Here is a 13,715-nt window from a genome sequence, read left to right as displayed (position 1 = left end):
AGCTCAAAGATTTTACCTTCGCAAGAGATCCCTATGAAATTCACAGCACATAAATGAAATCGTAGGTTCATATTAGAGTTTAATGAAATTCTTGCAAGACAATGAGGCTGCATCGGTCGCTATTGGAGCGAATTTGTTAGGCTATTGTCCCGTTGGAGTACTCGGAAACAATTGACGATGAACTACCCTTATTTTTATTATTTTTTATTTTTTAATTTTTTTTACGAGTACAAGTTCTATGCGGTGAGAATGTCACTGGACGCTAATTAGAAGAATGGTTGATGCTATTCACACAATTTTTTATTACCTCTCACACATCCGGTTAATTTTTATCTTTTGATTTTCTTCAAATTATTCGATCGAACAGCTAGAAGAATATAATCTCTTTACCCTATTCAATAAGCGGAGAGAAAATAGTTAACCACGTACTGTCATGTTATCAAGTTAGACACGTGGCACTTGTAGTGTCATTGACATTGTAGATAGGTTCCGTTGAGTTGTGGGTAGGTCAAAATATGCAAAGAAGGAAAGATAAAATTAAGGCAAATACACGAGAGTATAATAAAAGTTGAAAAGCCAAAAAGTGAGCGAAAAGATAAAAATTGGAAAAGGAGAAGCCTTTTTGACAAAATCTTATTCCATTTTACAATTTGTTAATTTTCTGCATTATATAAATAATCAAATGAGAAGAGAGATTGTGAAAAGCGCAGAAAGATAGAAGCAGAGAAGCAAGCAGCCGCTGCCCCCAAAAGCAAAAGCCGAACGAAAAGCGAGGAATGACAACACCCTTGCATTTGAGGCTCTTCCTGCCTCTCACCTCCATTACTCCCTATTCTTCTTCTTCTTCTTCCTCAGACTTCCCCTGCAAGTCCTTCAAATCCTTTCACTCTGCAAGCCCTAATTTCAACCTTTCTTCCCTCTCATCTCACAGCCACACATGTGCTCGAAACAAGACATCCACTCGCTCCAAACCCAAGGTATCTCTCTCTCTCTCCCTCTCCCTCCGCATATTTATATGTTCGTATTCAAATCATCAGCTTTTCTTAATTCTGAGAAGTTGGGTTTCGTTGGTGATGAAAAAGATTGTATATTTGGGCTTACAAATCGTTATGCTTATTTTTCTGGGATGAGATGCTTCTGTTCCTTCATGAAGTAATTCTCAAAGTTGGGGTCTTGTTTGCGTTAGTCTCTCTGTTATCTCAAGATGCTGCTGCAATTCTATAATTTCAACCTCCATTTGCCTTAAACCGGTTTAATTTCCTGTAAAAGCATGTGACTTGAACTTGTATGCTTACAAATTACCACTCTTTGTGGGCAGTTGGTTTTTCACTAATGATTTACTACCAGGGGTATGTTTTTCTGTACTCGTATAGTGGCTTTGTGGACGCTTGAGAAGTGATCAAGACATAGGTAGTCGATCAAATGAAGATGCGAGCGCGACTGGTGTGAGTATGTTTGGTTCGGATGAAGAAGGAGGTACCCAAATCCCAACCCAGGCTCAATCTGTTGTCGAAGGATCAGGAGCAGTTATGGTTTCAGAGTATAGACCTGTGGACGATGTGGATTATCTACAGGTGCGTGATTATTCTTCGGTTTGGCTTCTTTCCATTTCGTAGACTCGATGCATATAAATGTAATCGTTGCCATGAGGATTACTTACAAAATCCTAATTCCAGTCACTCAATTTATTTGTAAACCATATGTTTGCAGGACTTTTAGGTAGCCTATATCTCTTGCAGGTCTTGTATGCTTTGTCTTTAAGTGTTTTCTTAATTGCAACTTGAAAGCACTCTCAGTCTTCCTATATTATGCAACGTTATCTGCAGGAGTTATTAGCCATTCAGCAACAAGGGCCCAGAGCCATTGGTTTCTTTGGGACCCGGAATATGGGATTCATGCATCAAGAACTTGTTGAGATTCTCAGCTATGCGATGGTGATCACTGTAAGAGCTGTAACTGAATTAGATTTTATATCTTGCATTTATGAGTACGTATGGAGCTATCAGATGTTCAACAATACTGGGCAATTTCAGTTTATGTTGAATCTGAAGGGATCAGTGACCTTGACTTGTGTGTCCCTTAACCTCCTGTTTGCAGAAAAATCACATATATACATCAGGGGCATCCGGTACTAATGCAGCTGTCATCAGGGGTGCTTTAAGAGCAGAGAAACCAGAGCTGCTTACCGTAATCTTGCCCCAGAGTTTGAAGAAGCAACCACCTGAGAGCCAGGAATTATTGTCAAAAGTAAGAATTTCTTAAAATGACATTCCTTAAATTTTACACGTCATCTATTTTGGTCTTTACTAGATTTTCTCATAGTATTCACATGTCGGAGTTATCAATTGCTTATTGTCTAATAATTGACTCTGAGTTTAGATTTTTGCTCCTCTTTTTACTTTTTGGATTTTCTTGATGCTATTTGTGTACGGTAGTTTCTTAAACCACAATAGCAGGGGCTTTTGTAGTTCTAGTGCACTACGGCCTTGCCCTCTGCATCCCTCTTGGTTATCTATCAAAGACGAAAAACTCATATAAGGCCTACGTCTCTTTTTCATCTTTGTTTTTCATTTTTCCTTTACTCAAGGAAGTTCTAATTATTCATCTGCATCTCGCTCAAAATGTTCATCCGTTCAAATTTGTTCAGGTATGATTGTATTGCAGTCATTTCCTTGTTAGGGAACATCCAGGAAAGCATCTAGTATATAGCCTATCACCATTTAACGAGGTGATATGTATGAATTTGAAGAGCTCGCCAGCAAATGGCCCTTATTTTGTATTTAATTTGACAGTTAAGTATTGCTGTATTAGGATGAAACTGGGTGTGCCATTTCTCAATATTCTTGTGATAGGAACTTAGGATTACAGTTCCTACAATTTATTACTGTAGGCATTACAAGAGTAGATCTGCTGTAGAATGTCTTAGAAAATGAAATTGAATCGGCAGCTCTTAATTATTTACAGAGCAATTGGGTGCATATAAGCTTGAACAGAATTTAATGGGTCCCAAGTGTCTTTCTAGTTGTTATTTCCATAATATGTTTAGTAACTTAACCTTGTTTCCCGCCACACGAAAAAAGGAAAAGCAATGTTGTTATGGTAATTGATAATTTCTTGGGATTTTCAGGTCAAGAATGTGATAGAAAAGCCTCAAAATGATCATCTACCACTGATAGAAGCGAGCAGGTTGATAGCAGTTCCACTTTTACGTTTAGAGTAGCTTCCATCATGTTATACCATTTGCAGGTATCATTGATCTAAGTATGAACTTGTTTTCCTGTGTTTGATGGTGAAACTGCAGGTTGTGCAATATGGACATCATTTCACATGTACAGCAAGTTATATGCTTTGCGTTTCACGACAGTAGATTGCTCATGGAAACTTGTCAAGAGGCCAAAAATCTCCGCAAAATTGTGACTCTCTTCTACCTGGATTAAGCACCTCCTTCCCTTGTTCATACTGTCCATACATTTTGAGTGAGAGAAGGGGAGAGAGCGCTTCTATTTCTGTTTGTATAAAATTAGATGGAAGCGACCAAATATCAATGAAGTAGCTTGGAAGTTGATTAATTTGCTCATTCTGTCATTTTTTTGGCCAAAGCCTGAGGTATCCCACACCGTGAAGGATAGGGCTAGTCCCTAGCAGGTCCGGAAAAGTTAAAGGCATTTTAGTCCACCCTTGGCCACAATCAAATTGTTCAGTCTGTGATTGGAAGAGCTGTATTTTGTTAGTATATATTTTTATTTTGTTTTATGGTTTAAAAGATTAAATAATAAATATTTATGGGACTCGATAAATGGATATATACCATTTTCAAATGATTTATAAAATTCTCCCTTATTGTATATACAAAATATCTTGCAGAAACTCGAACAATCTTGACAAAAATTGTGAACAATAATTCACCGGTTTTTTATTAGTTTTGCAAATTTGTACCACAACTTTTGCCGTACCGATGTACCATCAGCTACCGGAAATTCATGGAAGATATTTCAAAGATGTCCTCATCGACAGAACCGTCTTATGGCTATTTTGGTCCCACTAATATTGTGTATTGATTCAGGTTAAATAAGGTGAATAAATGAAAGACCACTTACAAATGATAATTTAGAGCGATATTATCCATTTTTTTTTGTTTTTCACAAATTCACACTTCTTTCAATTTTCGGTTATCAAATCAAATAAATTAAAAATGATCAAGTGACAAAAACTAACAAAAAGTGTGGATAGTAGCTGCATATGCAAAAAATATGAGAAAAACGGAAAAATCACATTTTTCAACAAAATTGTGAGCGATAACTTTTTTTTTCCTTCTTTCAGTTTTGCAAAGTTGTATGTGTGCGACTCAATAACATAAGATCACTTGTAACACCAGGATTTACAAATGTTACAAGAAAATCATGAAATTTGTTATATAATATTCCTCTCCAAGTCCAAGTTAGGATCACATCAAATCAACAAAAAGTTTCTTGAAAGAATCTCAACAGCTGCGCCTTATACAACACCACGGTCACCAATCACACTACCGTGAGCATGACGAGTGCAACGATTGTAGAGTTGCTGCTGAGTTCAAGTGCTCCTACATCTATCTACAAGTATTGTATGCCAAAGTTTGAAATGTTAAGAGAATCACCAAGAGACTTTAAACCTGTTGAACTGTAGACTTGCAGCTGCAACGACGGCATCCCCTGGCTTTAGATTAGATGGTCTTCTGCCCCTCCCTCAGCCGCGACTAAAACACAATATTATTGAGGCTTTAGAAAAATCCAAAATCTGAATAGCTGTTTGAAATGGAAGATACACTGTCATACTTTGAAGGAGCGTTTAAATAAGCGATCAGGAGGATGCAGGGAACCTTGGAGATGTTATCAATCACTTTCATCAGAGAAGTTGCCATCACTCTCTTGCTCGTAAATCTGGTATTCTTCGTCGCTTGTATGAGTTGCTGCCACATCTTGTTGTATTCCATCACCCCCTGCTTCAGAAGAGGGAAAACTACCAAAAAGTTCCTGTAAATGGGTTCTTGAGATGTTTTCCATGTTCATATCTAACAACATATAGGAAATCCACAAGAATTTGCATGACTTCAAACATTTGAAAACCGCCAATCCAAAAGAACTCGCAGTATTGCTTCAAAGTATGGAAAAATAAGTCCCAGAAAGAATCACTTTTTGGTTTCAAATCATGCCAAATTATCAATCTTTATGTATGAAAGATGCACAAAAAAGAAAAAGAAAATTGAACTGGACAGTTATGCTGTAAGGATACAGGAATGTGACTGCAGAGAAATTTCACCATCCTCAGCCTACAAACAAGTGAACATGAAATAAGTCAACAAAAACGAGGCACGCTTGAATCTTGATAATTTATTGAAAAGAAAAAAACTGTATAGAAACCGATATTAGAGAAGACAGTGATTTAACAGATAATTTGTTGAAGATAAAAGAATCAATTACCGCATCAATTCCATCATACGTATCTAATGCCTCTTCAACATTATCAGCCTCAGTGTCATCTTTCTCATCATCCTCAAGATTGTTGGGTTCTGCAGCATCTTCCTTGCCTATAAGTTCTAGATAAAAGTACTCAATAAATATCACCAACAATCAGTAAGTCCTACTATATTTAATCTCTAAAATTGTCTTTTTTGAAGGACCGCACTGAAAAAACATTCCAGTGATACAATACTATGAAAGTTCGCGAAAACAGTCAGAAAATTTAAAAATATTAAACATGCTCTTAATTAAACAGTAATTTCGAAAGAAAACTAATAAAGAACCGGAACCCAGTCCACAAATGTAGTTTTCTGTTTGTACCAGCATTGTCTTCTGGCTGTATCACTTCAGCACGTATAAAGTTGTCTTTACTGCACATCTTCTTGGACTTTTTAAAGCTTTCCGTCGCAGCTTTAAGCAAGTGTTCTGAACCAGGTTCAGGGAACACAGATAGGAACCTCACCTTAACACAATCTTTCAAGTTCTCAAGCATGTTATATGAAAACCATCCCGTCTCAGACTGCAAAGAAATAGGCTAAATTCAAAGCTGGCCAATGTTGAAATTCTAATGGCCCAAATAAATAAAGGAACACTAAGTTAATATACTTCATTTCACTACAGTAAATTATGACTGTCTGCAGGATTAAAGAGATTCTCACAAAACATCATCAAACATTTAGAAGTTATGACCAATTGTACTTTTATATTATACAGGTTTTATGGTATGCAAATACATGAATTTGCATGGAAAAGCGACAACATATCTTGATTCTAGAAACTCACGGAGCAAGTTGTCTGAGCCGGAGGCTTCCTTATCTGTTCTTGAATGTAATCATCACGAAGTTCAAATAGTTGCAATGTTGTGTGGCACTTGTAAGGGAACACTCGAAATGCACATATATCCTCCCATCTATGCTTTAGTCTGCACGAGTGACCCCAAAAAGAAAAAGAATAAGAGAACTTATTCGCATAGAAAACTTGTCATTCACATTAACAACGGGAAATTAGAACGAGTAAATTTGGTCTTCAAAGCTAGAACCAGTTGCAAGGCTCATCTTGAGTATCCTCCAAACAATGCATGGAAAGAAACACATAATTCTAAAAATTAATGATGGTACAGATACTAGGGCAAAAATAAGACGGTTGATGTTTCATAACAACCAATTACTGGACAACTCCGTAAGCATTCATTCAAGTCAGCATTGCTTTCTTTATTCAAACATAGTAAGAAAATGCCAAGAAACAACCTCTCTCTCCCTCAATTAATTGTTACACTAGATTTCGAACAAAACTAAAGAAAACTTTGAAGAGAAACTTACTGATTGGCTGAATTAGCATCACAGTAACTTTGTAATGGTGGTCTTACTCGATAATCAATTTTCTGATAGCTGCCGAAACAAAATATTACTATAAGCAAAAAAGGAGATAAATGCAGAATCAAACTAGGTGGTGGTGGAGGGAGTTCTTTTGCCCCCTTTCTGAATACATATTGTAATTAGGACCTTTCAGGTCCATCATTATTATCTTTTACAAAAATCAAAAGTAACAAACTTCCATATACAATTTTCCACTTTCCTTTAAATAATAACATTGTATGATGGAAACAGAAACCTACATACAAAAGAAATAAAAAAGCAGACAGTTGCTAAATACTATATGTGCAAGATGCTTTGTTTATAACTCACATTCGAGAATCAGGATCTTTGCGAGGATCATATCCTTTTTTTATCCAAAACCTAAGAAATGGTCCACGCGAAAAGTAGTATGCAACTCTAGAAAGAAGCCTGCAAGAACAAAATGACCTCAACCGACAGAACGAAGACTAAGACTAGAAGACTATAAGCTAAAGGAAAGACAACCTTCTGAGTATGTGATCTGAAAAGTTGAAGCCCTTATCAAGCAAGCGTTCGGTTAATGACTCTTTTGGCCATATAGGCCGCTCATCAAACAGCCGAGACAAGGCCATCTGTGACACCCACTGATCTGAGCCATGGGATATATATTCCTCCCAATTTGTTCTCTTAGGAATCTGTAAGAATGCTAAGTAGAAAAGATACACAGCTATGCAGGAACTTCATAAAGATTCCAATCTTGATGACTTTCATGCCATCAACTCTTATTATTATTCTTTCTGAGATAAATAAATAAATTGGAAAATTTAAAATAACTCTCAGCAATAAATTACAACTAGCTTTCTAAAATTAACATTTAGGATATCACTGATGCCAAAGTCAAGTGCAAGAACTGGCTCCATACTCATCTGGAAAAAAGAAAATAATAATGTCAGTTTGAACTATCCACCTAGTTAAAACTTATCGAATAAGCTGAAACAAGAACCTTAACACTGGGGTCTAAGACTCATCTTGTACCCTCAAAAGAGCCAAATAAGTACAAATATCATAGCTTTTAGCATGCATATATTTAGCTATGTCATCAAAACAGTAGAGTAATTCAACAATAATATTTACCTCCCATTGGTGTTGCACAGGTTCTTCTTGATTCTTTTTTGCACTCAATGTCGCTGGTGGTTTCAACCTAAAAGGTAAGTACACTGCATACATTAGCACAGGAAAATTGAGCCATTTGTTTGAGGCCATCAAATAATATACCATCCAATAAGTTCCAAGTCTTATGATAAGAAACAAAGATTCCTATGAGAAAGAAGACGAGTACAAGAGAAGGAGGGCGGAAGTGCATCTAATCAGATACTATAACACAGCTTAACAAGATACAAGGAACACATAGCTCCCCAACTAATCAAGATCAAATACAATAAAGGGAATATTCTCATATGATTAGAAGTTTAGAACAAAGGTGCCCACATCCACATGTCTTCATAATACTTGATTTTAGCTCCTTGGAACCACCAATAATTGATAAAGTAAAGAAGAATAACCCCATTACATGACTTTAAGTAGTCATGAAGAAAGAATCATAACCAAAAACAAGAAGTTATCTCTGAAGGAAAATTGTGGTAACAGGATTATGCAAAGATAAAAATAAATTTCCAATATAAGAATAAAAAAACGCTAGAACATCTTACACTAAACTATCAGGCACATCCTTGGGTGCAAAAAGTTGAGGTAGTAGAATCATCACATCCTCCTGGTCAACATCCATAAGGCCACCCTTATCTACAAATAGATAGAAAATAATGTACAAGACGTAAACACACTCGCTAAGGTGAAGGAAAGAAAGATGTTACGAATATCTCCAAGCTACAAAACTAAAAAGAATTGAAACCCAGAGACTTTACCAAAGTGTGGCTCCTCAATTTCTGTCCAATTTCTCTTTTTCTTCCGTGCAACATCAGCATGGACAGCAATGACATGCTGGTAGTCTACCATCCCTTTAAACATGTCAAAAGAGGAAAAGAAGCACCACTGAAAGTCAGTTCTGAAATGGCAGGAAAATTTAACGAAGTATATAATCTAGGAGATGTAACAGGTGTTGATGCAAACAGGGCCACTCTAACCATCAAAGTGATAAGCCTCTGGAACACGAGCAACAATATCAAAGTTTAATTGATCATTATCAGGTTTCCGCAATTCATCTTCTTTGCGGGCAAGTAGTTCACTTTCGGGTTCAGATGACTGTACGCCTTTGCCCAAGTCAGTTGCATCTTGCAAGGACCTTTTAAACGTCCTATCTGAAACTTGATCAGTTTGTCCAGCACTAGACTTGGTTTTAGATATTTTGAGCAAAAAGTTGTTGCAAGGACGTAGGTCTCCAAATGCAGGATGTGCAAATGGATCTTCGGGCCGGAAATGGAGCTCCAGTCTGCTTGACTGTGAAGTACGAGCCTGCAAGCCAAATGGTGAAACATCTCAACATGGTGACATAAAATGGTTAAAGGACTAGAGAATTAGTAAAGCGGGCAACTTGGCAGACCTTACGAATTGCTTCGGTCCCTCCTAGTGTCTCGATGGCACGGGACATGGACGAAGGATAACCGGGATAGTGGATGGCGAAAACTTGTTTGCTAGGGAGAAATCCGGTGGCGGCGCCATCTTTCACGACCCCCATTGTAAAGGTTACTGTTGCAGAGAAAACCAAGCTAATCTAAACAATTCAAAACCACCCAGTAGTACCTACATCATCATTCAATTAGACCAAAAAATAAAAAGTTAAACTTGACATGTTAAGATGGACAGTGGACAACCATAATTCATCTTCAATGGAATATAATTACCAAGAAAGAATACTCATCAAGTTCAATAATTTTAAACAAAAAGGAAAATAAAACTTAAGAAGAAAGTAGAAAGCATGAATATGTTGATGTAGAAACACTACCAGACTACCAGGCAGGCAGCAACTAGGTTGTCTTCTTCTTTAATTATTCCAGCCCCCTCTCATGGAGGCGCAGGGAGAGAGAGAGAGAGAGAGAGAGAGAGAGAGAGAGAGCGAGCGAGAGAGAGAGAGAGAGAGAGAGAGAGTGTGTGTGTGTGTGTGTGTGTCTGAGAGTAAGAGAGGCGGAGTTCGCAAGGGCAACGGGACTGGCAGAGCCGCAGAGGCGGGGGGAAGGACGGAGGGGAGGTGGGGAAATTATTCTATGTAACTGAGATACCCTACCCCGGTGCATTGGCCAATTATATTTTGACACGTCGTTAAATTTTTTTTGAAACGCGAGGACACGTCACCTTAAATTCCCGAGTTCCGAGGGAGTTTGACCGCCAGAACTCCGGTGCAAACACGTCCGTCGGAGGGAGGGAGGGCCGGTTGGTACGCTGGCCAACAGAGGGGGTTGGCTTGGCTGCCGACTAAAATCCTCTCAGAATACTAGCAACTGGCTCTCCTGCGAGTCCAGTCCAGTCCAGTTCAGTCCAATCTGGCTTACCAAACAAGAGCTATCAGCAGAGGCTCCAATTTCCTCCTCTCATCATGCATTAGGAATCTCAGTCTCAATCCAAATCTTGTGGGTTCGATTCCCAGGAGAGGCCTCCTTGCTCGCGCGAACCAAACAAGGCTGATGAGGAAGAGAGAGGAAGAAGATGCCCACCAGAACCCTCCCGCCGTCGACAAGCTTCAGCAAGTCGTGCACAGCAACTCTACAGGTAGCTACCCATTCGATTTTCTTTAAGAATAAGGTTATAAATTGGGTTTCCTGATTGGGATTGATGGATGGGTTTTTGGTTTCATAAGGCGGTTGGGACAAGTGCTGGGAGCAAGGTTTGACCCCTTGGGATTTAGGGCAGCCAACGCCCGTTATTTCCCATCTTCATCGGACGGGAGCCCTTCCCAAGGGCAGGGCTCTTGTCCCTGGATGTGGCAGTGTATGTACTATTCTACTCATTACTCTCTAGTCATTACACTATTCTCAGTAGGAATTCGATTACGAGTTGTTTGCACGATGGCAGGGATATGATGTTGTAGAAATTGCATGTCCTGAACGCCATGCCACTGGATTGGACATTTCAGAGAATGCCATTAACAAAGCTCTGGAGGTAAGAGTTGACATATCCACTCCATTTTCACTTAACCAGAGGTCAATCGCCCGTCGGCCATGAATAATATGTACCCTTTTCTGATCCTTTTTAGTTAGATTATGAGGTCCTTACTTCAAATTTCTGTTTGAAATGTCATGGCAGTTGTTTTCCTCACTTCCCAAAGCACGGTACTTTACCTTCTTGAAGGCGGACTTTTTCACTTGGCATCCAACTGAATTGTTTGATCTCGTTTTTGATTATACGTAAGGTTACTTGAAACACTCTGTATTTTTTTTTTTTCCCATGAGAAAGACCTTTTGATTGATCTCGTCTTATGGTACAGGTTCTTCTGTGCTGTTGAACCAGACATAAGATCTGCATGGGCGCGGAAGATTGCAGATATCTTAAAACCAGATGGGGAGCTCATAACACTGATGTTTCCTGTATTAACTTTTGCTCCCTTCATATACCTCTCTCTCATTGTGTGTATGTGTGTGTCTCTGTTCTTTGTTAGTATTTCCTTCTTACAATGAACATGAACGCATCCATCTGATAATAGAAGGGATCCGGTTTTGATTATCATTTGTGGTAATAGCTCATTTCTTTTTGCATATTTATTTCTTCAAGTTTTATTGAAATTTTGATTAGTTAAAATTTTCGAATTTTAATATTTATGTTTATACATAGTTTGATAGTCTATTGATAAGTAAATTTATCTGATGGCAGACCAGTGATCATATTGGTGGACCACCTTACAAAGTGTCAGTTTCAGAGTAAGCTCCAACTCCATATCCTGTTTTACAATCTTTTAGGTACTGAACTGGTGTTGCTATTGATCACATACAAATGATACTGTTTTTACTTACAAGACTGTAGTCTATACTGATTATTCTTGATTCTATTTTGTGCAGTTATGAAGAGGTTTTGCATCCCCTGGGCTTTAAAGCAACCTCCATCTTAGACAATGAACTAGCTGTCGGACCTCGCAAGGTATGTAACATGTAATCTAGTTAAATTGGATATGTGACTGCCAAAGTTTAGAAGTCATACTACAAGGTGAAATAAATGATTATAAATATCAAGTACCAAAAACATCACAAATATATCAGCCTTGGGGTGAGTCCACCTACCTCGTCGAATTGAGACGATTATGTAATGTAGATGCTGGCCTATGGCTATTAGTATTATATAGGCAATCTGAAATGTAATCGCAGACAATTATGTTAAGTACATAGGCAGCCGAAATCCCTGTCACTTCTCTTGGGGTGAGAACTTGCCTCTCCGGAGTTATGCTGTCAGTATCGCTCCAACAAGATTAGTAAGGTCGAATTAATCCTTGGTAATCCAAGTAGCATTTGATAAGACCCAATTTGATCAGGCTAGAATATGATCCTGAAGTACATCCGCGGTCTCATCTTAGCATAGGAACAGAAGTAAGATTGTAACTGTCATATATGAGGGACAACAAATAAACATACATTAGGTCTAAACTTATGAGGACAGGAAAAGGTTCGTTGCCCCTGTCCAACCGTTTGAAGGAATCTTTAGGATGAAGCTCAGGTGAACATGAACCATAAAAAGAATCACCCAGATTAAATTGTGATTCCTCCATTGCACAGAAGTACTCGGAAGCCTCTTAGTTTAGTAGGAAAATCACAAACAAATGTGTAAAGCTGTAAAGGTTCCAGAAAACTCAAAAGGAAGAGAGTTGAGTGGCAAAGGTGCAAGATCAATTGGCAAGGGGAAAGACCATGAGCAGTGTGAACTGGTTGTTACAAATCAAACTTATCATTAGGAAACATCTACCCTGTTTACATTGTCAATGACCTTAACCTTGATTATCCTAAGGGTGCATATGGACGAAGACTACAGATTTGTGCTTGATGCTGATACGCTCTTTGTTCATCTGTGCTTGCGGAGATACACCTAAGTTACTAGCCTTTTGGTTGCTTTGAACTTGTGTTTATCTAGACTCTAGTCTTCTACTATGAAAGCTTCGCTTCAGTTGATTTGGGCATAATCAAGAACACAGTTGATGTGTATTGAGTTCTAAAAGAAATCTGGATTACATTTTTCAGGGAAGAGAGAAGCTAGGAAGGTGGAAGAGGTATCTAAGCAAATCCTCTCTTTGACAATGGCCGGCATCAGTTGTTTTCCCCTTGCCTCTAAGGAGTTATTAGTCTGCTAAAGCAAAGCATCTGCAGCAATTTTTCTTTCAATTCTAAATTATTGGTCAGTGTTTAAGGATCCCTGGAAACAGAGGGTGATGTGGTGTACGTTTGAGCCTATTACTCTCCCCAGACTTTGTTGAAAGCTTCAAGCATAAGGCTGTATATTGAATTGGATGACAAGAAAATAAATGCTCAATATTGTGTAATAATTTTGTTCGTGGTTCATTTCGAAACTGTAAATGCGCACAAACAACCCTTTTGCTCCAGAACACCGGCTTCTTGTACGTAGTTAAATTTCAGAATTTATATATATTGTTTATCGCCGCACCGATTGCTGCCGGATGCTTTTAAATTTTAAAATTTGTGTAGTAGATAAATTAAGTCACGTTTATTTGACAGCAAACAATATGGTAGTGATTGCAGTGGTGGTGAGCAAAAATTCAGCCTCAAAAAGGTGTAAAAGGAAGGCAAAGTTGAGTTGACACACCTGACACGTGTACGGTCAAATTGTAGGCGCATGGTCCACGGAGGAGAGGAGAGCACAATGCACTAATGCAGTGCATTCATGGGCTATGGAATATAAGCCCCTCCTAGTTCTGCGGAGGCCTCTCTCTCTCCCTCGC

The 13,715-nt window shown here is 38.4% G+C and overlaps 3 protein-coding genes across 5 annotated transcripts; 2 read left to right on the top strand and 1 right to left on the bottom strand.

The window, feature by feature from the left end:
• The first annotated feature begins 635 nt into the window (after positions 1-635).
• LOC137734467 (uncharacterized) lies at positions 636-3,753 on the top strand. Its single transcript, XM_068473731.2, has 6 exons — positions 636-977; positions 1,374-1,574; positions 1,827-1,943; positions 2,098-2,247; positions 3,128-3,186; positions 3,302-3,753. Exons 1-6 carry the CDS (start codon positions 777-779, stop codon positions 3,435-3,437), a joined length of 864 nt encoding a protein of 287 aa, XP_068329832.2. The 5' UTR covers positions 636-776; the 3' UTR covers positions 3,438-3,753.
• Positions 3,754-4,377: 624 nt separating this feature from the next.
• LOC137739344 (uncharacterized) lies at positions 4,378-10,077 on the bottom strand. The gene is made up of 16 exons (XM_088686042.1): positions 9,789-10,077; positions 9,387-9,586; positions 8,971-9,298; positions 8,752-8,844; positions 8,539-8,629; positions 7,964-8,030; positions 7,713-7,755; positions 7,355-7,526; positions 7,181-7,279; positions 6,815-6,883; positions 6,279-6,417; positions 5,817-6,015; positions 5,457-5,563; positions 5,269-5,305; positions 4,856-5,047; positions 4,378-4,732 (listed from the first exon to the last, which is right to left on the bottom strand). The coding sequence occupies exons 2-15, from the start codon at positions 9,519-9,521 to the stop codon at positions 4,869-4,871; spliced, it is 1,758 nt and encodes a 585-aa protein (XP_088542168.1). The 5' UTR covers positions 9,522-9,586; positions 9,789-10,077; the 3' UTR covers positions 4,378-4,732; positions 4,856-4,868.
• On the top strand, positions 10,011-13,416 carry LOC137739370 (putative thiol methyltransferase 2). 3 transcript variants are annotated; one of them, XR_015956848.1, is made up of 8 exons: positions 10,011-10,549; positions 10,638-10,768; positions 10,853-10,939; positions 11,084-11,184; positions 11,265-11,364; positions 11,648-11,733; positions 11,833-11,911; positions 13,000-13,416. XR_015956848.1 is itself a non-coding variant. In XM_068478955.2 (8 exons), exons 1-8 carry the CDS (start codon positions 10,465-10,467, stop codon positions 13,051-13,053), a joined length of 684 nt encoding a protein of 227 aa, XP_068335056.2. In that variant the 5' UTR covers positions 10,117-10,464; the 3' UTR covers positions 13,054-13,416. The 3 variants fall into 3 exon arrangements, 1 of the variants encoding a protein (XP_068335056.2); XM_068478955.2 differs by having other exon boundaries at positions 10,117-10,549; positions 11,648-11,694; XR_015956847.1 differs by having other exon boundaries at positions 10,164-10,549; positions 11,265-11,509; positions 11,648-11,694.
• Positions 13,417-13,715: the final 299 nt, after the last annotated feature.

Source organism: Pyrus communis, chromosome 15 (genome assembly GCF_041283825.1).
Source record: "Pyrus communis isolate YQ-2024b chromosome 15, ASM4128382v1, whole genome shotgun sequence".
NCBI lineage: Eukaryota > Viridiplantae > Streptophyta > Magnoliopsida > Rosales > Rosaceae > Pyrus > Pyrus communis.
This window is presented reverse-complemented; position numbering and strand designations above follow the sequence as displayed.

What these genes read in the sequence shown, in the direction of transcription:
- LOC137734467 (XM_068473731.2), top strand. Translation starts at nt 777, where the DNA reads ATGACAACACCCTTGCATTTGAGGCTCTTCCTGCCTCTCACCTCCATT. An exon ending in GCTATGCGATGGTGATCACT is followed by an intron (nt 1,944 to 2,097) that starts GTAAGAGCTGTA and finishes TCCTGTTTGCAG; the next exon opens with AAAAATCACATATATACATC. An exon ending in GCCAGGAATTATTGTCAAAA is followed by an intron (nt 2,248 to 3,127) that starts GTAAGAATTTCT and finishes TGGGATTTTCAG; the next exon opens with GTCAAGAATGTGATAGAAAA.
- LOC137739344 (XM_088686042.1), bottom strand. Translation starts at nt 9,521, where the DNA reads ATGGGGGTCGTGAAAGATGGCGCCGCCACCGGATTTCTCCCTAGCAAA. An exon ending in AGAGGCTTATCACTTTGATG is followed by an intron (nt 8,845 to 8,970) that starts GTTAGAGTGGCC and finishes ACATGTTTAAAG; the next exon opens with GGATGGTAGACTACCAGCAT. An exon ending in ACTTGACTTTGGCATCAGTG is followed by an intron (nt 7,527 to 7,712) that starts ATATCCTAAATG and finishes TAGCATTCTTAC; the next exon opens with AGATTCCTAAGAGAACAAAT.
- LOC137739370 (XM_068478955.2), top strand. Translation starts at nt 10,465, where the DNA reads ATGAGGAAGAGAGAGGAAGAAGATGCCCACCAGAACCCTCCCGCCGTC. An exon ending in CCATTAACAAAGCTCTGGAG is followed by an intron (nt 10,940 to 11,083) that starts GTAAGAGTTGAC and finishes ATGTCATGGCAG; the next exon opens with TTGTTTTCCTCACTTCCCAA. An exon ending in TACAAAGTGTCAGTTTCAGA is followed by an intron (nt 11,695 to 11,832) that starts GTAAGCTCCAAC and finishes TATTTTGTGCAG; the next exon opens with TTATGAAGAGGTTTTGCATC.